At 35.9% G+C, this 24,758-nt stretch overlaps 2 protein-coding genes across 5 annotated transcripts in view; one reads left to right on the top strand and one right to left on the bottom strand.

Moving 5' to 3' along the window:
• LOC145979413 (lachesin-like) overlaps positions 1-17,965 on the top strand; it is a 287,347-nt gene extending 269,382 nt beyond the window's left edge. Inside the window, exons 6-7 of the mRNA XM_083112296.1 lie at positions 403-613; positions 17,571-17,965. Of these exons, the coding sequence (XP_082968422.1) occupies positions 403-613; positions 17,571-17,677 (318 nt within the window). The 3' untranslated portion in view covers positions 17,678-17,965. The remainder of the gene's footprint in view (positions 1-402; positions 614-17,570) is intronic.
• A 1,718-nt stretch (positions 17,966-19,683) lies between these two features.
• Positions 19,684-24,758, bottom strand: part of LOC145979340 (uncharacterized) — a 47,134-nt gene continuing 42,059 nt past the window's right edge. For 3 of the 4 annotated variants that reach the window (XM_083112203.1, XM_083112204.1, XM_083112205.1), the window contains exons 10-12: positions 24,036-24,173; positions 22,565-22,773; positions 19,684-21,842 (exon numbers count right to left, since the gene is read on the bottom strand). In XM_083112203.1, coding sequence (XP_082968329.1) covers positions 22,583-22,773; positions 24,036-24,173 — 329 coding nt within the window. In that variant the 3' untranslated portion in view covers positions 19,684-21,842; positions 22,565-22,582. The remainder of the gene's footprint in view (positions 21,843-22,564; positions 22,774-24,035; positions 24,174-24,758) is intronic. The other variant, XR_014440777.1, reaches the window with a different exon arrangement.

The following is a 24,758-nucleotide window of genomic DNA, read 5'->3' as shown; positions in this document are numbered from 1 at the left end:
CATTTTGCAGCGGGTGTATATGGAGTTCCCTGGTGCAAAAATTAATTACTTTTAATCCAATCCTGTATTAATTAATAAGTTAGATGTTTTAAGGTTACGTTTATCTTAGTTGAATTCATGGGTTTTCTTACCACATATTTGAAAAAAAAATGCTACCTCCTGAGCACTCAAATTATTTTTAGTTTTGTCTACCCATGTATATGATCACGTGAAGTCAGATGAAATCATTTTGAAGCACACTATACTTTTTTTTTCTTAAATTAATATCTTAATTTTGCAGGAAAGACACACGGAATTATTATATATTTGTGTAAGAAGTTATGCAAATGTTAAGACATGCATGTAACCATATTTCTCCTGACAAACGTAACATAATATCTGGATACACCTCTTTCGTTGCAGAGCCCAACGCCCCCACAGTATGTATTCTGGTACCACTATGACCGGATGATCAACTACGACAATCACCGGGGCATAGAGGTTTCCACGGAGCCCGGGGCGAAGACCCACAGTCGACTAACGATACAAAATGCCCAGTACTCGGATTCCGGCAACTACAGCTGCATAGCAGCGAATGCCGAGCCTGCTTCCATATATGTGTTCGTGTCGGAAGGTGAGGCCACTTTAAACCAAGGGATCTAATTATTTGTCTAGGATTAAGTCTTTGGCTACTTTGCCTAATAGAAATGTGTAAACGAAAGTATATATCGTGAGGGGATATATTGCAGGGATCGTCCCAACATTATAGAAGATGGTCTCGTTTTTGCCTCATCTCAAATATCTTGAAGTAAATATGAGGGTGGATCGAATAAAAATGGAACAGGGGCCACAATTAAATCAACAACGTTTGTTTCAAATGTAATCTCCAAAGTTACACAAGCACTTGTCCCACTGTTTCACCAAGCGGTGAATACCCTGCTCGCAGAACTCCTTTGGCAGAAATCCGAACCAGTTGCGAACATTCTCCATGACTTCATTTTCCGAGTGGAAGCGCCGACCCTTCAATGCCTTTTTCAATGGACCAAAGATATGGAAGTCGCATGGTGATAGATCAGGACTATATGGTGGGTGTTTCAACACTGTTCACCGACCGTCTACGCATATCATGTGCTCACGTGTGACTATCTAGGGCGAGTCCATTATGCAGTAGGGGTTTCCTTCCTTACCTCCTGCTCGACCTCTACACAGGGTTGTCACCACACACATACATAAATATAACCCAATACATCCAGTTCCGTTTTAATTTGATGTAACTTAATACATATGTAGAACTTACATATTATTTTGTTGTATAAAATATTAAAACAAACTAGAAACATAAGTTTGTGCATACTAACAGCTCGATGGGCATATCCTTGATATGTCAGAATAACTAGTGTACCAGATACAATTTTGATTAAGTTGCTATGATACTGTACGTGGCAAAATATGCCCTAAGACCCCAAGAAATCTAGGTTCTAGAATTGAACAAGTCCCATATGTTTGTTTGTGATGAAAAGCAAAGAATATGGAGACATAGAGGGTGTGTGTGCGGGGGGGGGGGGGGGAGGAATAGAGGTTCTACATGATTTTTTTTTAAATAATTGATATGGCATCTTGAATGCCAAGACGAAGAATAGGATTAGATCCTCAAGATGGGTAATCTCAGCGAGGATTGGTCTTGTACTTAAATTGAACACAGTATCGAACGGATATTGTCTTTAATACTGTTTATCTTGAAATATATGTTTAATCTAGAACTATTATAATACTCCCTCCATTCCATAATATGGTATAGACACAGGATGAATGCGCTGATTTATTATGCATGCGCATCCGAGTAGTGGTCGGATATGATTGTGTGTTCAGTACTGAAGCGATCCTTCAGATGTTCACTGTGCAGAGCGTACTACAAGCCATGCAAAGGAGGCAGATACGGAGTATGGACGTCAGTCAAGTGGGCACCCGTTGTGGCATTCCAGGACGAGGAAACACACCAGTAACCGAGGCAAATGTGAGTAGAAACACCAAAGCAAAACAATCAACAGCCGAATGTCATAGTGCCATTCTACAATTCCTACTCCAATTCAAGGAAAATGGAATAAATAATGTGGAATAAAATGCATCATTTTGAGTATGAAATTGTAAACCACATTGTAGCCTATACCTAACCCTCTAATGGTTTACTATGTAACATATCTATACCATATTGTGGAACAATCTTCAAATTTAACATTTCTATACCATATTGTGGAACAACATAAAAAGCATGTTTCTATACCATATTATGGAACAGAGGGAGTATGTGTTATCAGGGTGGCTACTCACCGTGAATTCCGTGAATTATTGGCTCTGGGAATTATACGTGTGAATTTTTCTTTTTAGACATGAAAAATTTCAATTTATCCAAATCCTATTGAATTTATTTATATTTATAAATGCCCTGAGTTTCACAGTTTAGCTTGTACTTTTATCAAGGCAGGAAAAGATAAGATAAGATAAGATTTATTTCCATCCACTTGATCATATGAGTACAAATAGCACTATGATATGAGATAGGTCAATTACATGTATAATTTTGAGTACAAAGGAATTAACACATACTTAAGCATATTAAAAAGTAAAAAAAGCTGCATGCAAAATAAAACATAATTCTATTAATCCTTTCACTTTGCTAGTGTCCTTTGCAGAACAATCTATCTGACAGATGGAAAATTATTGCAATATATCTTGAAGTTGATTAGGTAAATTTGAGTTTGAAATTCTTGTATGATTAAAAAATTTTCGTAGATTAGTATACACCGTAATATTTGTGACATATGTTCGAGTATGAGTATATGAAATGGCAAATGTAAAATCGGCACCTTGAATTAAATACTTTAAATATATATCCCGTTTAATTGAATAGAATTTGAATTTTTTGATACATTGAAATCACACAGACCCATTACATTGTTAATGTCTTTGTTTATATGTGTGGGTGGTGGAGGTGGTAATACATAAGGCCGAAATGCAGAAAACATCTGCTTGTACCCTTGAATTTTTGGAAAGTTCACCTTGAAAACTGGGAATTTATACTTGAATTTTATCATGGTTCTGGAATAGCCACCCTGTATAAGGAATGGTTACATTGTGTTTTGAAATGTAGTACAGTTTGGTCCAAAAAATATCCCCACCCAAAGGTTCTATTTAAAGCATATGAGAATGAAAACTAACCTAATTTTAACCAATAATTTTGAAGTTTACTAATAGAGAACTAACTATACTGTGTCTTGGGAATCCGTGGAGCAAGACCATGGGGTAGTGAAGGGGAGAAAGCGAGTGGGCAGAACAAAGCAGTGCATGCTGATGCAAACGGATGGTAGATGCAGCCGTGTTTTCCCCTCCATGCTCTCGCTTCCACCCTAATGCGTTAATTGGTCGAGTCTGTACTTGTCCAGATGCATGTACACATGCAAGAAAATTACTCTGGGGTGTTGAAATAAAATTGTTTAGCAGAAATAGAAAGAAGCACAACCATCTACAGCATTGCCATCAAACATATACGTAATAAAATACAATTCAATTCTTGTGTATGTATGATGTAATTCACGTCGATTATCTGTGTGAAAGGATGTCAATAATAGGCATTCTTATCTACAGTCACCAGTTAATTGATACTTGTTTCTAAAATAAATACTATTGGCGTTCCTATTGCAACTGTCCCCGGTGTGGAGCAGTTTGTTGCAATATTTTAAATAAAATTAACTTTTCAAATGTTACTTAACAAAATTAGTATATTAACCAATTTCTACAGTCCCTATAGTAACGAATAACAAACAAAATAACATCAAAATTGAACAGAGTAGCACAACAGAATTTTCTTCATTCTTTTCAGATTATGCTCCAAACTAAATAACAAAATATAATTGTAAAATGTCTTTGAATTAAAGAACTGTTGCAATAGCCTCCTCCTCCGGTTGAAAACCTTGACATCATACTTTGATGTAGAAATACTTATATTTTCCAAACGTAACATTTTCAATGTATCATCTTCACTTCCTCTTCTACTACTTCTTTGGCAGCAATCTCATTCCTTTCACATCTTCTTTACAGCCATCTTCAGTAGATTTCTTCTTTACTGCAATCTCATTACCATTACTATTTCATAACCATCTTATGTCCATTTAAAAAGGTTTTATTCTTAACGAGTGCACTTCTTCCGTTTGAAACTATATGTGCAAATGAAGCCCTTCAATAAAAATGCGAACCACATTACATTCAACTTACATTATATATATATTCCTTCTTATCATTCTTCCAGAGAGACACTTTGTATACTTCTCCCTTTGTTATTCGTGTCAACACTCTTCCTCAATACATTGACATACACCATACTGATGAGAATAGAAGCCAAACATAAGTTCTTACATAAAAGATAATATGATGATCAACAGAACAGAGATAATAAATTCATGCTGGTTTACACATGATAATAAAATACATAACGCAAACAACTGAACTCGTTTTTGCACAAAATTACAACAAATTCAACCCTTATGTACAATTAAAACATAAATCAGTATTTCTTAACAACTCCTTTCTTTTCTCCTCCGAACAATTAAAAAGTTTAATGTTTTCTAGGTTTTGTCTACCTTTTGTTCCCTTTCCATCTAGAGAAACTACAGTCACACAATTGTTTCTTACTTCTATTACCAAGAATGGGCCAATAAACAAATCATACAATTTGTAGATAGTTTTGTTTAAAGCAGAGCTCTTAGCATGATTTTTAATCATGACTAAATCTCCTTTGACAATATTTTTAGTACCAGAGCTTGTTTGAACACCTTTAGAATTTCTTCGATGTTTAAGTTTTTCTTTTAGCTCCAAGTATTTTGCCTTCCAGCATAATTCTTCAATATTCTCAGGCCAATCGACAATATTAGTTATATTATCTTTAACTTGATCGTGTAAAAATAGTTCCGCAGGTGTAAAACCAATAGATTCAGAATATGAATTGTTCAACAATTTGACAACGTTTGTCAAACATTTAGCCCAAGATTTATGATTATCCTTGCAAAATAACCTCAGTAAACGCACAATCTCTTTATTGTAGCGTTCAATTGGATTAGCGTGTGGTGAATATGGCGAAGTAAAAATATGCTTGATGTTCTTGGAGGTAATAAAACTTCGCCACTCCTTAGATTTAAATTGTGAACCATTATCACTTAATATAATTAGACATGCAGGATAATGATGAAAATACGATTGGTTTAGTTTATTGATAATTTCCATAGATGAAGCTTTACGCAAAGGATAAACCATAATAAACTTACTTGCAAGATCCACTATACTTAGTATATATTGATAACCTTGAGAAGCTGGTAACGGACCAATCAAATCTAATGAAAGGAATTGATGTATTTTAGGAGTTAATATGTGAAGATCTTCTCGTGTGATACGTTGCACTCTCTGCTTTGACTTGGCACATTCAAGACAATTTCTCAGATATAATTTAATGCTGGCTTTCATGTTTGGCCAAAAGAAAAATTTTGAACACTTTCTGAAGGTTTTTGAATAACCAAAATGTCCACATAAATCATGATGTACAGTACCTTTTCCACAGCTTTTTTAGGTACAAATATTCTCCAGTGTTCAGACGCAATAGATTTATAGAATAAGATATCTTCATGCATTCTAAAATGTCCTCTGATTTCGAACTTAGAATCTCCTTTGTTTATCGCAATTCTTAACTTTTGACACTGCTCATCGTTCTGTTGAGATTGTACCCAATATTGTGGAGTATCTTGAGATAGGAGATCGATATTTGTATTATTAACGTAGAGTTTCGATGTGAATAAATCTCCCTGTGCCCTTGCAGGATATCTGCTTAAGGCATCAGCCACAATATTGGTAGAACCTTGGATATGTTCAACAGTAAAATCAAAACTTTGAAGTTTTAATGCCCAGCGGTTTAGTCTTGGGTTTAAACTTCTAGCCGACTGCAGCCATGAAAGTGACTGATGGTCACAATGAATAACAAATGTTCTTCCACTAAGATAAACACTAAACTTTTCTACTGAAAAGAGGATAGCAAGACATTCAATCTCATGAGTTGAATAAGTTAATTCTGTACCACGCAATACTCTACTAACATATTGTATTACTAACGTTTCATCTTCATCTGATAACTGCCATAAAACTCCTCCAATTCCAACTTTGCTTCCATCAGTGTTAAGATGGAAAATTTTACTAAAATCCGGTTGAGCTAATACATCAGGAGATGTAACTAGTTGTTTCAAATCATTAAAAGCTTGGTGATGATTCTCCTTCCAGTCCCACTTGTTATTTGATTTTAGTAAATCATACAAAGGAGCAGCTATCATTGCAAATTTGTGAACAAATTTTCTCCTCCAATTTACTATTCCTAAAAATTTCCTTAGAGCCTTCTTGTTTTGAGGAACTGGAAAATCCATGATTGCTTGGTTCCTTTCAGGATCAATATGAATGGTTTCTCCAGAAATCACATGGCCTAGGAAATGTATTTCAGTTTGGAAGAACTTGCATTTCGATAATTTAATAGACATATTAGCTGTCTTCAGCGTTGATAAAACATAACGTAAATGTTCTAAGTGGTTTTGAATTGATGGAGAGAAAATTAAAATATCATCAATATAAACAATCAGGAAAGAATGTGTATGATTGCCAAATATTTTATGCATTCTATCAACGAACACACTCACGGCACTTTTGATTCCAAAAGGCAAAAAATGGAACTCCATCAAAATACCTCTATAAGAAAATGCCGTAAACTTAAACGACCTTGGTGTCAAAGGAATCTGAAAATAACCGCAACTAAGGTCAATAGATGTGAAGTATTTTGCTCCCTTCAATCTTTGTAGTAATTCCGAGATAGGCTCTACCTGTGTCATCGGAGAAATTACGTGTTGGTTTAATTTACGGAAGTCGACCACTGGTCTCCATAAACCTCCCGCCTTTGGGACTATGTGGAGTGGATTCCTATAGGGAGATGTGCTTTCTTGTATAACGCCCCACTGTTGCCATTTTTGTAACTCTCTTTCCATATCATCCCGTCTAGCATAAGGAACAGGGTAAGTGGGTGCTATTATTGGCATATCAGTATCCAATTGTATATCGTAAGCTTCCACATTTGCTTTTTTAGGTCTGTCAGAAAATAAAACTTGGTATTCGAGAAGAAGATGAAATAACTGATCCAAACAATCAGATGGAAGAGTATTGTTCATGTACGCTGCATGCCGAATATCTTCCTCCGAAGCGATGTCAGATGTTCCTTCAATTTGTGAAGTGGTTGAAATTGGTAATTTGCAAGAACGTACTATTCCCTTCATTGACGGAAGACTTTCTTCAGATTGCACTAAAAACGGAGTAATTATTTCCTGACCTAATGAATTCGAAAGCATGACGGTTGCGTTGCTGTAATTTATAATCGCCTTATATTGCCACAAAAACGGCAAACCCAAAATTAAATCAGCGTGTAACTGTTTGACAATATACAGTCCCATGTGGAAAAACTCATTTGCTATTTGAACTGTTACATATTTAAAACCAATTACCTTTATACGTTGATCTCCTGCAAAGCAAGCCAATTGTATTCCTTCTAATTGTTCCAATTTTGCTCCTGGTATAATTGAACTTAGAATTGTCCAGATTTTATAATCTAATAGATTACACTGACTTCCAGTATCAATTAAACAATTTAAAGACAGATCCGCAATTTTACCTTGTATTTCTGGATTCTCAATTTTTGGTATTGGAGTACCGTTTTCTGACATAATCCACTCTGGTTCAGAATCGTACCATTCTAATAAAAATGCTACAGATAAAACTTTATCTCTGGTAACGCCTAAAGATTTAATTTTATTATAATCCTTCAGACATTCCTTAACATGTACTAAATAAGGGTTATTAACTCTACCATCCAGCTCCTTTGCATTTATTTGTGGCAAGGTAAATCGGAGCATATCACCCTGCCTTAGTTGTTTAAGTAGTTAGAAGAATGTGAACTTGTGGTAGTAGTAGCAGTCGGAGTTAGGTGTTCCATATTTGCAGAATTACGCTGCAAGTTGGTGCTGCCTACTGTAACACTATTTTCCTGTGAACTATGAGATGCATTACCATACTCTATTGGTTGTTCATTGTAATTTCCAGTTCTACTATATCTTCTGTTATCAGATGTTGGGGTATTGCCAAGTCTGAAATTCGAATTATTTACGTTATTATTAATTCTTTCAGACCTTACAAACTGCCTTCTTGAGGGATTGCATTCAAATCTTCTGGGAGATGGGCGATGATTTACATTGATTCCTGCATTTTCGGTCTGTGTTGTAGAATCATAAGAATTCCGCTCCACATTTACTTGCCTGACGAAGTATTTTGGTCTGTCGAAACTTCTCTTCTTATTAGCCTTGTCATCAGAATCTGTATTATCACCGGGCAAAGATAAACTTTTATTCTTTTCGCTCGAATACAAATCAATAGTCCTTAATTTCTGCGTCAGTTGCTTAAGATCTGTAATGTTATGGCAGCCCACATTCTTTGAAATTGACTCAGGTAGCTGTTTCAAAATCATCCGTATTACTTCAACTTTGTTTGGAGTTTCCACAAGGTTACAATAAGCAGAGTACGTTTTTAAAGCGTATGCTTCCAATGACAAACCTGAAGCTGGGTTGTATTTTCTTGATCGTAACAATGTCAACTGACTTTCTAATAACTCATTAGATGCAAACTGATCAAGAAATTTATGTACAAAGTCCTCATAAGAAATGAAACTCTTCTTTTCACTGTTGAACCAGTAAGCGCCTACATTATAAAAACACTTACGAATTATACATAATTTATACTTGGGAGGAACACCAATTATGTTTAACATTGTAGTTAGTTGTTCGATAAATTCTCTAGCAGACTGTCTTGAAACATCTCCTCCAAAACGTGGCAATTGACTGAGTTCACTAACTCGTGAAAATCTATTAGAGCATGTATCAGACTGATTATAAGAATTCCATGTAGAATCATTATTCAGCCACATCGGGTTATAAGTACAGTTTGTTCTAGTACAAGGACTATGATTTACATGTAAGTCATCAGGAAACTGATCATGGATTAAGGAATGACATGTACTTTGACGTTGGCAACCACATACTGAAGTTTCAAGACCTGTGAAATTGTCTTTATTATCACAAGCAAAATAAGTTCTAGAAGGTATGGAATTTCTGTTAGATGTAGAACAAATTTGTTTTGATGTGTCTGTAGCACATAAAGAACTAGGTGCATTATTTTCAGTATCAGAAGTATGTACCAGTAGCGGCTCGTGCCTAAAATAACAGGTGAAGAAGTATATTTATAGGCAATGAAAACAAATAGTAAGTGCCAGTGCCCCCCCCCCCCCAATTTAAAACGCCTTTTTTGTCTTCATCCGTCCATCTGGAAAATGGTGTCTGCAACAAATTACACACTAAGTCATTTACTGGGTTCATTGTAGAAACCACAGCTCAACACATGAACACAACACACGATAGGAAACGCGAAACACACACGCGGAACAAGATCTCGCGAGAACGCGAAGATTTTGCCACAAGCACTGGATGCGATGTTTTCTCCGACGAGAGAACTGATTCACGTAGAGGGCGACACCATGTTCAAGGCCAACGCTAGGTGACGTCACCGTTGCCATGACAACCGGCTAAGTCTTCCGCAACCTAGCGGTGTTTGCTCTTGGGTTGGGACGAACTCAATACGTGCGTAGCGCCGAGCGGCGTGTTATTTGAGTATTATCGTGTGCGTTCTGCTGGGAAATAGTTTAATTTAATAAGCAAATGAAAAATGTCAATATTAATTTGAAAATTAGGTGAAAACATCTGCACTTGTTGCACTTGGCCAGCCGCCACTGGTATGTACGTGCTTATTATCATACAGTAAAGAGTTGTTCAATGAAGAAAGACATGAATGGTTATTGAGTGAACATGTACAATGAATTTTGTCAACAGTAGGATTGCTATTACTAAATTCAGTATTATCTAAAACACAATGCCGCAATGCATATGTATTCTTGCCTTGTGAAGTGGAAGCTTTAGCAAATTTATTTCTACTTTTATTGTGAGCAGATTTGCCCTTGCACAATTTGGTTACATTTTCCTTTACAGAATTCACTTCAGCATCAGATGTATCATAGCCAGAAGAACCTGTATGAAATGTTTCGCATTTATTGTGTTCACTAAAAACAACGTGCTTTATTTTAGAATTTAATCTTGTATCAGTTTGGCATGCTATGTGCCTATGTTCATTAATAAGTGCATCAACATTACTTAGTTCTTTATCTGGTTGTAGAACGTCTCTAACCATACTAGTACAAATAACATCGCTTTGCTCTAAGTTAATGCATTTCTCATTTAAATCCTTAAGCATAGAATCAAATTCTTGCAACTTTACCTGCGTAGTATTCATATTTGTTTGTAGTGTACTTATAGAAGTTTCATGTTGGCACAACTGGTTTGATACGTATTGTTTTAACTCATCATCATGATGGTCTAGTTTTGATTCAAGATCACTGACTTTCGAATTTAATAAAGTTACTTCATCATTTATACGTTCATTTAGTAACCTATTAGCTGATTGACAAGAATCAGAAACCTGCTGCAACTTATTTTCTACATGTTGGAGTCCTTCGTTCAGTTTTTCAGTACTTTGCTGCAACCTAACCAATTTTGTGCCCCAAACTTCAGTTTGTTTGTAAACTTTCGCGCAGCGTTTCAGCGTTCTGATCAAGTCTATCTTGTAACCTATTCTCCAAAGCTTCAGTGTTCTGAAGTAACCTATTCTCCAGCGTTTCGGTATTCTGGAGCAACTTCTCTTGCAACCTATTCTCCAGAGCTTCAGTATTCTGAAGTAACCTATTTTCCAGAGCTTCAGTGTTCTGAAGTAACCTATTCTCCAGCGTTTCGGTATTCTGGAGTAACTTGTCTTGCAACCTATTCTCCAGAGCTTCAGTATTCTGGAGCAACTTCTCTTGCAACCTATTCTCCAGAGCTTCAGTATTCTGAAGTAACCTATTTTCCAGCGTTTCGGTATTCTGGAGCAACTTGTCTTGCAACCTATTCTCATGTTGGGCCAAACTCAAGTGAAAAGCAGATAAAATTTGGTCAATATTGGGATTTACTGTATCCAAGTATGATTTTAGAGTGAATGGATTGAATTCTGGCTTGCATGCCTTACAGTAATAGTCTTCTTTCATAGAGCTGAATATTACCCAGTGAATAACTGTAAGACCCCTACAATTTACGTGTTCCCATTTCTTGCATGACGTGCGTTCAATCATGCGAGTGTCAGAAAATCTGTCCTTACAACACAGTAAATCCTCCATTTGCTTACCAGAATTGTCCTCTTTGTTGCTTACTTCAGCAACATCACTGAGATCCGGTTGAAGGCACACACTACTTCGAAGCACGTAAGGCACTTCTCTTTTCTTCATTGTAGCATTATCAGTTCAGTTCTTATCAACTTACAATTTTCGAATCCTGGCTCTAGGTCGCCAATTTATTGCAACTGTCCCCGGTGTGGAGCAGTTTGTTGCAATATTTTAAATAAAATTAACTTTTCAAATGTTACTTAACAAAATTAGTATATTAACCAATTTCTACAGTCCCTATAGTAACGAATAACAAACAAAATAACATCAAAATTGAACAGAGTAGCACAACAGAATTTTCTTCATTCTTTTCAGATTATGCTCCAAACTAAATAACAAAATATAATTGTAAAATGTCTTTGAATTAAAGAACTGTTGCACTATGACATTGAAACAGATTTACGTTGAAATAAATGAAGAAATAAACAAATATTGTAAGTGGGGATATTTTTTTTGGACCAAACTGTTTAAACATTTTGCCTTATAAATGGCATAGAGTATGTTCCAGAAAACAATATATTCTCTACGTCCAAGAAATACTAATTCATGTACAGTCACCTACATAAAACACGATACTTAGATCCTAAAATATTCACTTTCACATAGTACACCCTGTTAACTGCATTGTTGCAGGCCAACGAAATCTGGACCTACGGCGAGTATAATCCTCTGTAGGCTGTGTATTATCTGGTCTATGGTCCTTTTATGTGCCGAGTGCCCCTTCACAATCTCAGCTTTTAGCCTTGGTAAGGGTACTTTATCCTCAGACAGACATTGGTTTTAGTTACAATAAGGGGCTGGACCCTGTATAATGCATAGTGTTAATGTGTGTTGCCTAACTGTATGGAGATGAGTGAACTTCTATAGCAAGTCCTCAGTTATTGCCATAGAGTTAGGGTGTGTGTGTAAGGGGGTGCCCTCCCATGGAGGCACCCAAAAGTCAACCTCACTTCCACATAGTACACCCTGGGCTGCATTTTGCAGACAAACGAGGCTCTGGCGAGTGGCACTATGACCAGTATAATTTTGTGTGTGTTGTCCTGTTTTTTGTCCTTATGTGTGCCGAGTGCCCGTTTACAGCCTCAGCTTTTAACGGAAGTAAGAATATTTTAGTATTTTATTTATGCAACGCTAGTTGTTATACGTAATGATAAGGGGCTGGACCCCGTATAATGTGACGGGTGCAAAATAGCCTAAGTGCTGACGAACCCAAATTTTTAAAATCAAAAAATAGAGTTAGGGAATGCCATGCAGTCACCTGCACTTTTATTGCAGATGAATGTACGACATTTTTATTTTAAGGGCCAATTGTATAAAGCAGTTGATCCTTGATTAGCCAGTAAAATTGATCTGCAGTCACACTTTGATTTTGTGTTGTATAAAAGTTGAACTGAGATTAAGTACCTGCGGTCAAAGTTAACCTGCGAATTTTCTCCGATCAGCAGACATTGACCGTAGTTCAGCTGGTGTAACATGGCTGTACTAATGAATATTTGCTTGTAAAATGTGTTGCAAGTGAACGTATGTGGCAAGATGGGGAAATTACTTCATATATCCTGTTCCCATAATAATAAACGAGAAGCATGCACAATGAGGTGAACAATGATAAATATTTCTTCAATTTTTCTTTTTTTCCATATATTGTGTGTCATTGTTATTTGCTGTTTGAAATACCGTGTATTTTTTCTTTGCTTAAAATTTGCCTTAAATGACTGCAAGAGCATATTGTTTAATTTCACGATCAGTGAGAGATGAATTGAGAGCAATCAAGTGTTGATACAAACAGAAAATATGACCTGCTTACGTTTTCTTTTTTCACATCATTGTGAAACTTGCGTTGGGATGAAGAGGGACCACAAAAATATTACCATTTTGCTTTACTGCATCCAGCCAAGTGTCATTGCAATTCTATTTTGTCCGCAGAATGGAACAGAGCATGTAACTTTGGCTGTAGTGTATACAGTATATATCTACTGCTTTATGAACTGAGCACATTGCATTTTATTTGGTAAAGCTTTCTCTCCTCCTGATATATAAACAACACATATATTCTTTTATTTCGAATATTATTTGTTTTGGGCATAATTTACATCTGAGAGGACAAACGCCAGTGTTGTTTCAATATTTCTTTCATTCAGGAAAATTCAAACTCATTTTACATTTCAGTTAATTGCAAGGAAAATTCTGAATGCTACTTACAAGAACCAATAGTCCACTGTAACACATTATCGTGTAGTCACAAAATAAATATAATATACACCTACCCACATGAACAATAGCACCAAATCCAAGTATAAGGAAGTTGTTACATCTCTTTTTAGCATTAAAGAGAAATACATTTTTTTTAAAAAAAAATTCTATTTATGCAAGCATATTTTCTCCCCTTTGCAACCGAGAACCGATAGTTGCTTTCGTTGTCAATGACAAATCATCCACATGGAACTTGCACAAGCAAGTATATGATCTAATTTACGTGATTTTACTAAATTTCCAACATGTTCAAATATTTACTACGTCCAGCACCTCAGATTTATTCTTATTCAAATATTGAATACATGCATTTTCCGCAACCGACTTTAAAATGTTTGCTGTTCAGTGTTGGGACAATTGGCAACATCACAGGCACACTAGTGACATGTCTGGATTTGCCACATTGCCAAACGTATTTCTTTGACCTAAGATCGACAAATCGACAGTTAGCTTTATACAACATGATAGATGCTTGAACTTAGTTCATTCCCAGAGCGTAGATCAAATCTGATCTCCAGTTAGTGATGTTTATACAACCGGCCCTAAGAAGCATATTCTGTAGGTTAGTGGTGTAGTTAAATCAAGTAATAATGTGAGCTTGTTGTGCAAGTGTCATTACACTGAGTGACACAATGTAAACTTGATGTTTTATTGTTCTATATAATGTAATAATTGAACCATTGTGGTGTACCATAGTCATGTGTTCTTCAGCTGGAGTTGCCTGTTTAACCACAGGTATCTGTGTACAATGCTAAAACAACAAATGAAGAAGCAGTAAGTAAGTACTTTAATTCATGAATGACCATGGTCATGTTGACTAGATTTGTGTGAAGAGCATTGCATGATAATTGCCATGTTGCTTGTTAGTTGGGTACAGGAGTAAGTTCATAGTATTTTCTTCTCTTGAACCTTGTCGAGTGTGAATGTTTGTCAAGCAACATGTTAAACTGAGCTGTTGCCAAAAAACATGTTACATTTGAGCAGACGGGCAGGTAGTTTGTTCTAGGCCAGGATAACCCTCCCATTAAACCTATCACCCCCTGTAACTAAATGAACAGTTCCATTTGTAATACAAAATATTTCCCAGATGTAAACTTGTTCATGAAGCAAGTAAATTTTCGTAGTTTCGAAGATCAGTTGCTGGCATTACATCGAACTACTGTGAAATTGACAGTATATAATTAAATTATTATCAAGAAATACTTCATTCTTTTGTGGCTAAAAAATGAGTAAAAGGTAAAATAATACGAACACCTGTGAAATTAGAGAAAATCTTTATTAATATGGAGTTGGACCACCTTGTGACTGAAGTACACTTTGTATGCAACGTGGGATGGACGCATAGAGGTCATGCACAATGTTTAAGGGAATATGGAGCCATTCCTCCTCCAGAGCAGTCTCCAATTCCGAAAGTGTGGCTGGAGGCAGACTTCGAGCACGCAGTTTGGACTCCAAATATCCCCACAAATGTTCTATAATGTTCAAGTCAGGAGACTGTGGGGGGCCATTTAAGATGTCATACTTCATCGTCATGTTCTTCGAACCATGTTTGGACAGAACCAGCAGTGTGGATAGGAGCGTTGTCGTCTTGAAAAAGAGGCCGCTCCCCAGGAAATAAAGTCTGGACAAAAGGATGGAGATGATCCCCCAGAATGCTCCGATAGTGATTGGCTTTGATCTTCCCATGCAGAAAAACAAGTGGTCCCACACCGTGCCAAGATATCGCACTCCACACCATAATGGACCCACCTCCAGGCTTCACAGTCGGCAAGAGGCAGTCAGGATGAAACGCATCTCGGGGCATTCTCCACACATAAATGTGCCCGGTGATCTGAAATAATGTGAATGTTGATTCATCAGACCTGATGACTTGTTGCCACTGCTGTGGGGACCAACTTCTGTAAGCTCTGCACCATTGGCGTCGCTTGACAGAATTAAGTGATGTCACCAACAGCTTACGAATTGCCACTCTGCCATGAATGTTTGCAGCATGGAGTTCCCTTTTGACAGTTTTGGTTGAAATGGGGTCCTGAAGATGCCTGTTCATTTCAGATGTTATCTCGGATAACGATTGCTTGTGCTTTCGGGCCACTATGCACTTCAACAGCCTCCTATCCCGAGCAGCAAGCTTTGTCTTTCGTCCACTATTGTGCTTTGAAGATGCCATCTTACCTTGTGTTGCGTACGCTGTCATAACGGCTGATACTGTGCTCCTTACACACCCCAAAAGGTTTGCGGTTTCCGTCACCATGGCTCCAGCTGAACGTGCTCCAACAATCTTGCCTCTTTGGAACTCTTGTCAGGTCTGACATTGCAGCGTCTCTTGAGAGCGTACGATAGACGAGTGCACCACCAATGACTGCTGTTGACAGACTAATACCCTTCACGGCCACTAGGTGGCAGACTTCAATGCCAGGTGGTGCTGCTGTACTGGCGATGTGAAATGTGACATACTTTTTCACAGGTGTTCGTATTATTTTGTCCCCCATCTGTATATATTTAATGCAAGGCTTATATTCTCGTTATTCACATATTAGAATTTTCGGAAGTTCTTCTCCATTAAATATTGGAGGAATTGAAAACAGGTGCCTTTTTTGTTTAACAAGACCTATGGACTAACACGTTTTCTCAAAGTGCAAAAATAATGGATGTAAAATAAAAAATAAAAATTGGGCAATCATCAGAACAGTGAATGCTCGGGACAAGATTAGTGTGAGAAAATAAATTCTTTATCATCATTAAACATAATAATACAACTACTGCTATTATTTCTATTGTTGTTATAAATTTGCGATTTTCAGCTCCAAAATGAGAGAAGTTTCCTAGCCTTTCTCCAAAGCATACTGTTTAATTAATGCACTATATAAGGCACTAACACTTATTACAAGAGATAGCCAATGGCATGTCCTGTAGCATATCAATCTGCAGGATGGCATAGTGGCAACATCAAGCCTTGTAATCAAGGGGGTTCCAGGTTCAAAACCCAGTGGAGGCATATAGTGGTTTAGATCCACTTTAAGCTGTAGTCCCAGTCCTGATTAGCCTTTCTGTGCACAAAGTGGACTTAAAAACTCAACTCAACTGAGGCATCTCATTATAGATAATCAAGTTTTGCTACTATACTAAATGAATGGCAAACCTAAAATAGGAGCCGCGGTGATCGAGTCATTAAGACTGCCACATGGAACACACAAGTTTGATTCTTGGGATTGTTTTTCAGACAATATCCCTGCAAAAGATGCTCTAGGTTTCAGCCAGTCTCTATTATAATGGCTATCTTGGGAGTAGCCTTAAGGGGGAGTAAATGAAGCTGGAGCGTGGTGATGATCACATCCGTCTCCACAATAGCCGCGATCGTCAGTGTGTGGAGCTCCCATCTCAACTCTGTGCACTTGTTGCAATGTGCAGGAAAAGGTAGACACTTTACCTTTTTAAAAACAAAATGTGAAGGTAACAAAGAGATTACAAATTTCAGATAAACTGTTTGATAAAATCCAGAAAGACTTGTATGACAGCAGTTATCTTTTTAAAACAAGCTTATTTTTTTTTAACACAGCATTTATGTCGAAGATGAATGATGAGGCTTTGAAATAGATTATGTAGCAAAGACACATTCATACCTTACTCAGGATTCGAACCTAAAACCTCTGGGCCAAAGCAGAGAGTTTGTCATTTTGACAAGTTGTACAGAAATATATTATAGGTGCCGATAGAATATATTCTAAATTTCAAAGATTGTATGAACTTATTTCTATTCCCAACTGTGAGGGTTGTACAATCAGTAAGGTACCAAGACCACATTTACATATTGATTGCCTTATTACTTGAACAACCCTCGTACACGTAACACTGACTGAGTACATCCCATGTGAAGGGATGCATGAATAGTTCTTGGCTTTTCTAATATTAACTTTTTCAGGTGACAAAATAGCGGCGATTCAAAGGCGGAAAACTTCTTCGGTGGGACGAATTGCGAAACTGTCGCTGTGGACTTTGTTGGTGCTATCAGTGTTCATCATGAGGTGAAAGCAGACTGCCATGGTAAAACTATTGTTATTGCTCAACAAAGCAGCCCTCAGGGAAAAAACTCTTCACTAAAAAAATTACATCATGTTCTTCTCAAGATCAGTTACATCATCATTATCAAGAAATGTTGACAGTGATCAGAAAGTGTGTTGACTGTTGAACGAACATACAGTTGGTCTGTGGTTGATTTACGGGTTATAAAAATCATGTACAATTACACTGTTTATAAGTCCAAACTTTTTAAATTCTTGTTTTCTATAAACTGTTCATTTATATATGAAAAAGAGACAATTATAATGATAGCTCATTGACTGCATTACTGTTGGTTCAGATATGTAATTCTAACCCTGTAATGTTCTTTTTTAAAAGATTAATACAGAGTTTATGATATTTTACCAAATCGGCATTTCCTTCTTTCAAAACCTGTGTCAAAGAGTGTGTAGTTAGTTGAAAACAACTTTTTTTACTAAGAATATATATATTGTTATTTTATCATTACATGAGATATAAACTTCATTCTTTATTTAGCTTATTTCTAACATTTGTGTAAAAAGCTATTCACCCAAAGCAAATAATGTCAAATTAACGCAAAATTAAAGATTTCTAAAACAAAAATTACCTCCAGCTGATGACAAAAGGAAGTTCCTAATTATTATTGTTATGTAAATTATTATTATGCATTAATTTGCACAGAAACTGTCAATGCAAAACTTATTCACCACAATTAAAACCTATTTCAGTGGAATTAAACTTTATATTATGCAACAAATGGAACGCAAAGTATTTGGTTAGTTTAATTCCAATGCTTGAAAATCAATTTTAATTTTACTATACAAATAAAGCGTCTGACTACCATGCTCAAGGTCCCGGGTTCGATCCCCGGCCGGTTCAAATCCGGGAACTTTTCTAACGGTGAAAGCGGTCCCGGCACCCACCCAGCGTCGAATAACATGGGTACCTGGGGGAAACCCTGGGGGGTAAAGGCGGTCAGGGGCGTGATGCTGATCACATCACCCCCACTCACGACCGGATCAAGAAAGTGTGGGGCGTTACCCCCACACCCCCTATACGCCTTCATGGCGTGATGCTATGCACAGGGGAGCACTTTACCTTTACCTTTTTATACAAATAAAGCTCATTTCATTTTAGAACTTGACAACTTTTCAATTTATAGGTTCAAATCCCAGTCTGGGCATAATGTTCATAATGTTCATCAATTTCATATAACCCATTCTGATCTTCACTATTAGCCAAAAGTGAAAGAAAAGCAAATCAATAAATTTACTGTCTACAGCTGAAGAAAAAACTGTTTCATGAAAAAGTGCCTTTATACAGTGACACCTTGATTTGCATTCCCAGACACATTTTCCCCATCATACCTTCAATCTTCAGGGTACCAAGAGAGGAAAAAGCTACATAATTTTCCTGGATTTTAAGTTTTTAATGTAAAATCGGGGTTACACTGTACTGACTCGTGCCTTTTGGAGCACATAATCTGGATTATAATACAACAAAATGTCTTGCATTCCTTCAAAAAAATATCAGGAAACAGTGGCCACAAAGAGCTCTCCATGTTTCAAGAAAGACCTTTTGCGGGACTTTTATTTTCGTGGTGTTTGTTTTCGGTTCCTGTTTCCTGATTTTAATGCACGTGACCTTTGAGAGAACACCCAAAAAGCTCGCTTTCACGTAGTACACTTCGGTAACTGCAGTCTTGCAAGCCAATGAGGGCCTGGTGTGTGGACCTACAGTTTGGGTACAAATAGCCCAAGTGCTTATGCACCCACAATTTTGACTTCAATTAATTCAATTCAATAATGCACATAAAACTATGTGCTTTAGTGCACAAGGCATATTTTCACATTAGATGTAGTTCATTGGTAAAACCACCTCAGAGGTACGAGCTTGAAAAAATCGAAAGCACAAAACGACAAATGAAATTGCGGTAAACGTTTTCAACAGCACAAAAATTACTACAAGTTGTTAGACAATTTATTCATAGAAGATATCATCGTACGTAAGACATAAATAACAATCACGCAGACTACACTTTATTAATGCCATAAAACTGGCAACAATGCACTTTTTTATAAATATAACAATCTTGATCACTACCAGCAAAAAGGCAAGCTATACTCATTTATACCCTTCATGGAAAATATATATAACACATACAAAAACTGAGAAAAAAAATAATAAAAAGTTTGTACCCTGAGTATATAAATCACTCTAGCATGTTACAGAATTTTTTCTTCATTACTTCTCTTCGTTTTGTGGCGTGAATCAGCTTTTTGCCAATTTAATAACTTCCTCTCAGAGGACATCAATAGGATTCACTTGAACATAGCAAATTAACTTCATTGTCTTCCCTAGTGGGTCACAAGACAATTTCCCTTGCATGCATCTATTTTGAAAATCAAACATTTTCAGTTATAGATATAGTACCATCATCAGAAGCTGTGTGTGCACGTTAGTGAAATCTCTAATTTGCCTTCTTGAAGATTGTTTCTATTTCATGTTAGAATGTCGCCATGTAGAGAAAATAGAAATGGGATAAATTTACATTAACAAGCAAAACTAGCAAGCTACGTTGTATACACGGAAATCAATAATGCTGAGTATTTAAAGTTTAGTGTCAAGTGAAAAGTACTGGTGTAAGAAATAGTGTGGTAAATAATGAAAAGTTAATAATTTAACATTTGGTTAGTTTATACAGTGGAACACAGATTTGCACTCCCAGACTTTTTCATTTTATGTTTCTTCACTTTGGTCCTTGGTCAAAATAAAACCAAGGGTTCACTCCATATGAATAAAGGTATGTACATATTTTTTACATCAACTTTAAATATTCAGCCCTTATTTTGCTCATACATTGCCGTAACATATTTTTATTTATTAGTGTAAATTTCCCAAAGAATTATTTTTCTACAGATTCCGTTTTGATACCAAACAGATTGGATGCAAAATAATCGTGTATTATTTTGTATATAAAAAGTGGCTATGTAAACATTAAGAAATTTTTATATAGAAGCAATTCTTATTAAAGAAGACCAAAAAGAGATTTCATTTAAAAAAATATGGTAGTTCTCAGTGTTACTTTATGTTTTTGCTTGGTTCAAAACCAGAAAACTCTAATTATACGCATCAATTTACCACGATGTTTGCTTTAAATATTTGAGAATTACATCAGAATATTACATGTTACATTATCACAAAATTCAGTTTTTTTCACACAAAACTGGTGCAAAACAAAAATAAATTTAGAATTTTGCATGATTTCCAGGATAATTTGACTCCTCAAAAATGTCTTACAGCATTTTCTTAGGAGTCCGTGAAAGATCACAATGCCGGAAAAGTATCGGTAAATAAATTCCAACCGATACTTTCTGATACTGATGCCACTGATATCGGCCAATAACGATACATCTGCATCGGTTCGGCTCGCCACTAGTTATTCCACATCTGTACATCCCTATTACAAATGTGAATAAATATGTATTTTCCAGTACTAGGAGTGAGACAGTATCTTGTGTCAGATGGTAAGAATGGCTTGAGGCTTGTGTCAAAACATGAGGTGATGATAAATTTCATGAGCCATAGTAAGTGTGGATTTCATAATATTACTATTAATTGAACTGATAGCTTTCATTTGCCCATCCTTGTTTGACCTTAATGGGGTTTTAACATAACCTCTCTTATACAGTACTACATAATGCTGAAAATGTTTGAGGATTTCTAAATAAGATACACATAACGAACATTCTGTGCATTTCTTTGGCTTACACCATTTCATGAACGGATATGACATATTTTCTCTGCAGTGAACGAGTACTACACCCTCCTGTTGTATAACCTTCACAGCCTGCAGTGAGAATTATGCAAAAAAAAATAGTATCAACAATGCTATAAGCGCTAACCCAACTCTCAACTGATATATATAAGCTTTCCACCATTAGAAGGCAAGATAAACAGACTAGAAAAAACATAAAGCAGGATTTCACTACAATTTTTGTAACTTTTTTACCATATAATTTCAGTGTCATTACAATAAATAATATACTGATAGTATAGGTTACTCACCACGGCAGAGAAAATAATATGTATGTACATTCATTATCTTTGGTATATTCTGCATAGAGGAGATTGATCACGCTGGACTTGTTACCTGAAAAAGAAGAAAGATAACCAGAAACCTTATTTTTCTTTCTGAAAACCAGAAAAAAGCAAAATCTGACTAATATCTCACTGTATTTCTCCAAGTTAACCAGGAACTGATTTTCTATGTGTAAGTACCAACACCTGAATGCTAGAATTACAAATTATAGCTTGTTTTGTTCAGTACAAACTAGGTTATAAGCCAAAAAAAAACAATTTTCATTTATCAAGTTGAAGAAGAACATGAAAGTAAAAAAATGCACTTTTTTTTTTTACAAAATTTGAAACTTGTCGGGGCCCCAAGTAGCCAAAGCTAGGATGTGAGGGTTCAAAACGATACCTGCATATTGCATTAAATGTTCCATTCTCATTACAAGAATTGTGCATGTACTGGTGGTGCTCTTGGAGAAAAATGTATTTTCTAATGTAAAAGGCATGTTTGTTTTTGATGGAAAATTTAAAATCCTTTATATAGCCAGAATGAATTGAAACTTTACTAATTGCTAATGAGATCCTCAAGGCTCATGTACCACTCTCTGAACATTGCCTGAATTAAAGTATGTTCCCAAAGTTGAATGCCACATCCAGCCTTAGTTCCGAAATGTGACATTTGTGTCGCATCCGGCATTTAAGGGCTAAATGCACTATAAGTAGAAATTATATTCAATAATTTCAAACACTTCTTGTCAGCAGTTTGTAAACACAGTACACATACTGGCTGTAAGTTCTTACCTTTGTTAGTAAATTGCTTCAAAATGCCTGCTGGAAAGTTGAGGCCGATGCCAAAAGGTTAATGGCTGCAAACTCCTGGATGTCTTCCGACACTGTCACTGTCACCTGCTGAGTTTCCTCCGGGAGACTGGAGTTGGCAACCCCTGTTACAACCATCTCTCTCCCGACATCCAACGACTGGTCAGCATGAAGTAGGACAGTGTATTTTGCTGCACAAAATAATTGAATACTTAGTTTCTTTTCAAATAATAATATGATAAATATCAGAACTCAAAACAACTTATATTAATCTTTACATACAACAACATATCCAAATTTCATCTGGTTATTCAAAATTGTGAAGTTCTTTGTGATACTGCTGCAAGTTTTAAAGATCCAAAGTTCATTTTAAGTCTGCTTTGTGCTAAGATAGGCTTATTGAAACTAGACTGAAAGTTTCAAGTGGAATAATAAAGCACGGTGCAATTTGTCTTTTTGAACCCAGAACCCCTTCATTACAAGGTGGCAATGCTGAGTTGACAGCAGAGTTGATTTCCAACCATACATAACGTTTTACAGCAGATTAGAACACTTATAAATATTACAGAGTAAGCACTTCATTCAAACTGTGTTCTATTTTAAAATGTTCATAAGCTCACAGAATATTAAATGTAATAAGAATTTTTCCATATTAAGATTTCATAAATTTGTAACAATGCACTACAGTCATGATCACTGAACATTCTTATTTACATTTTGATACATATGCTTTTAAAGGATTTACATATCTTAGAATCAGTAACAATTGATTGTGGAATTTCATTATTTTCATTTGTTGTTCATGTAGCAATACAAGATAAAAAGTTATGCTTGCTGTTTTGTTCATATTATTATTAAAATGTTATGTGAACTGTATTTAGTTATTTATTGAGAAAATTCCAGATACAGCACAGGTGCCCATTTTACACTGAAATTGTCAACAATGAAAATGCAATAATAATAATAATTATTATTATTATAATAATAAGCAAAAAATATTAAAAAATAATAATTAAAAGTAACAAAATAACACAAAGAGAATAGCAAATTGACAAAAAAATAAGTAAAAGATGGCACTATTTGATATCATTTACAAACATTTCTTCTAACAGAGGACCAAAAGGCAAACTTAAGAGGAAAATATATTGATTCTTGATGCAACATGACAAGGTGCTGTATCTGGCTCACGAAATGTTCATGCCACAATAAATTAAACATTATTTATTTTCAAAATCCATTTTCATCACAAAATTGATGCCAAATTAATGAAAATTACACATTTTGCCCACCCTGCAAGATACACAGATTCTGGAAAACTATCAGCCATCAGAGATTTAATATGAATTAATCGGTATTGTACGCCCTACTATCCAAGCATCTTATAGACTGAACTTGTACAGAATGAGGACCTGAACAGTTCACGAAACACACACATAACGTAGTCTTGTTATACCTGGTTCTTGGGACGAGGCACACTGAGAATCCTGCACTTGGTTCCTAATTGAATTAACAAGTTGTTCTGTCATGTCGTCCTTTGCAGATCGTTCATGGCTCTTTATATGCTTGTAACATGCAGACATCTCTGCAAAGCCTGAAAGAAAAAGAAAAATGAATCATCAAACTGAAAAGGAAAAGTGCCAAATTATTGAAAAAAGACAAAAATCGGTGTTAAAATTGCACACTGCAATACATATAATAAATGAAATTGTATTTTTATTTTGTTTATATTTAGCCAGATTTGGCTAACTGCAATGATAAGGTTCAGTGGCATTATGATGAAATTATGAAGATTTCTCTTTATTGATTTGGGTTATTTTAGTTTGCTTTTTAGCCACTTTTGGCTAATCATGAACATGAATGAACATATGGAGAAATTGATGAAGGAACACTCACAAAGAGCACCCACGCCAGGATTTGCACATGGTAACTTCAGTGGCAAGATCAAAAGTCGACCAGCCACCACATTGGCTACATAATAATTGATTATTTTCTTGTAGTTTACGGTTATTACAAGCATAAGAAAACAAGTTTTTCTTTGTGACGTTTCAGGAGAACACACGCTCCCTTCATCAGACATTTATTTTTACAGTGCTCAAATAAAGTTTTGCATATTCAGGGTTTGTGATCATTTTATTGTACTAGATACATGGAATCATATTCGAGAGTACAGGGGAGA

Source organism: Lepisma saccharinum, chromosome 26 (genome assembly GCF_977018435.1).
Source record: "Lepisma saccharinum chromosome 26, izLepSacc3.1, whole genome shotgun sequence".
Lineage (NCBI taxonomy): Eukaryota > Metazoa > Arthropoda > Insecta > Zygentoma > Lepismatidae > Lepisma > Lepisma saccharinum.
The sequence above is the reverse complement of the archived record's forward strand: the minus strand, read 5'-3'. Positions and strand labels throughout refer to the sequence as shown.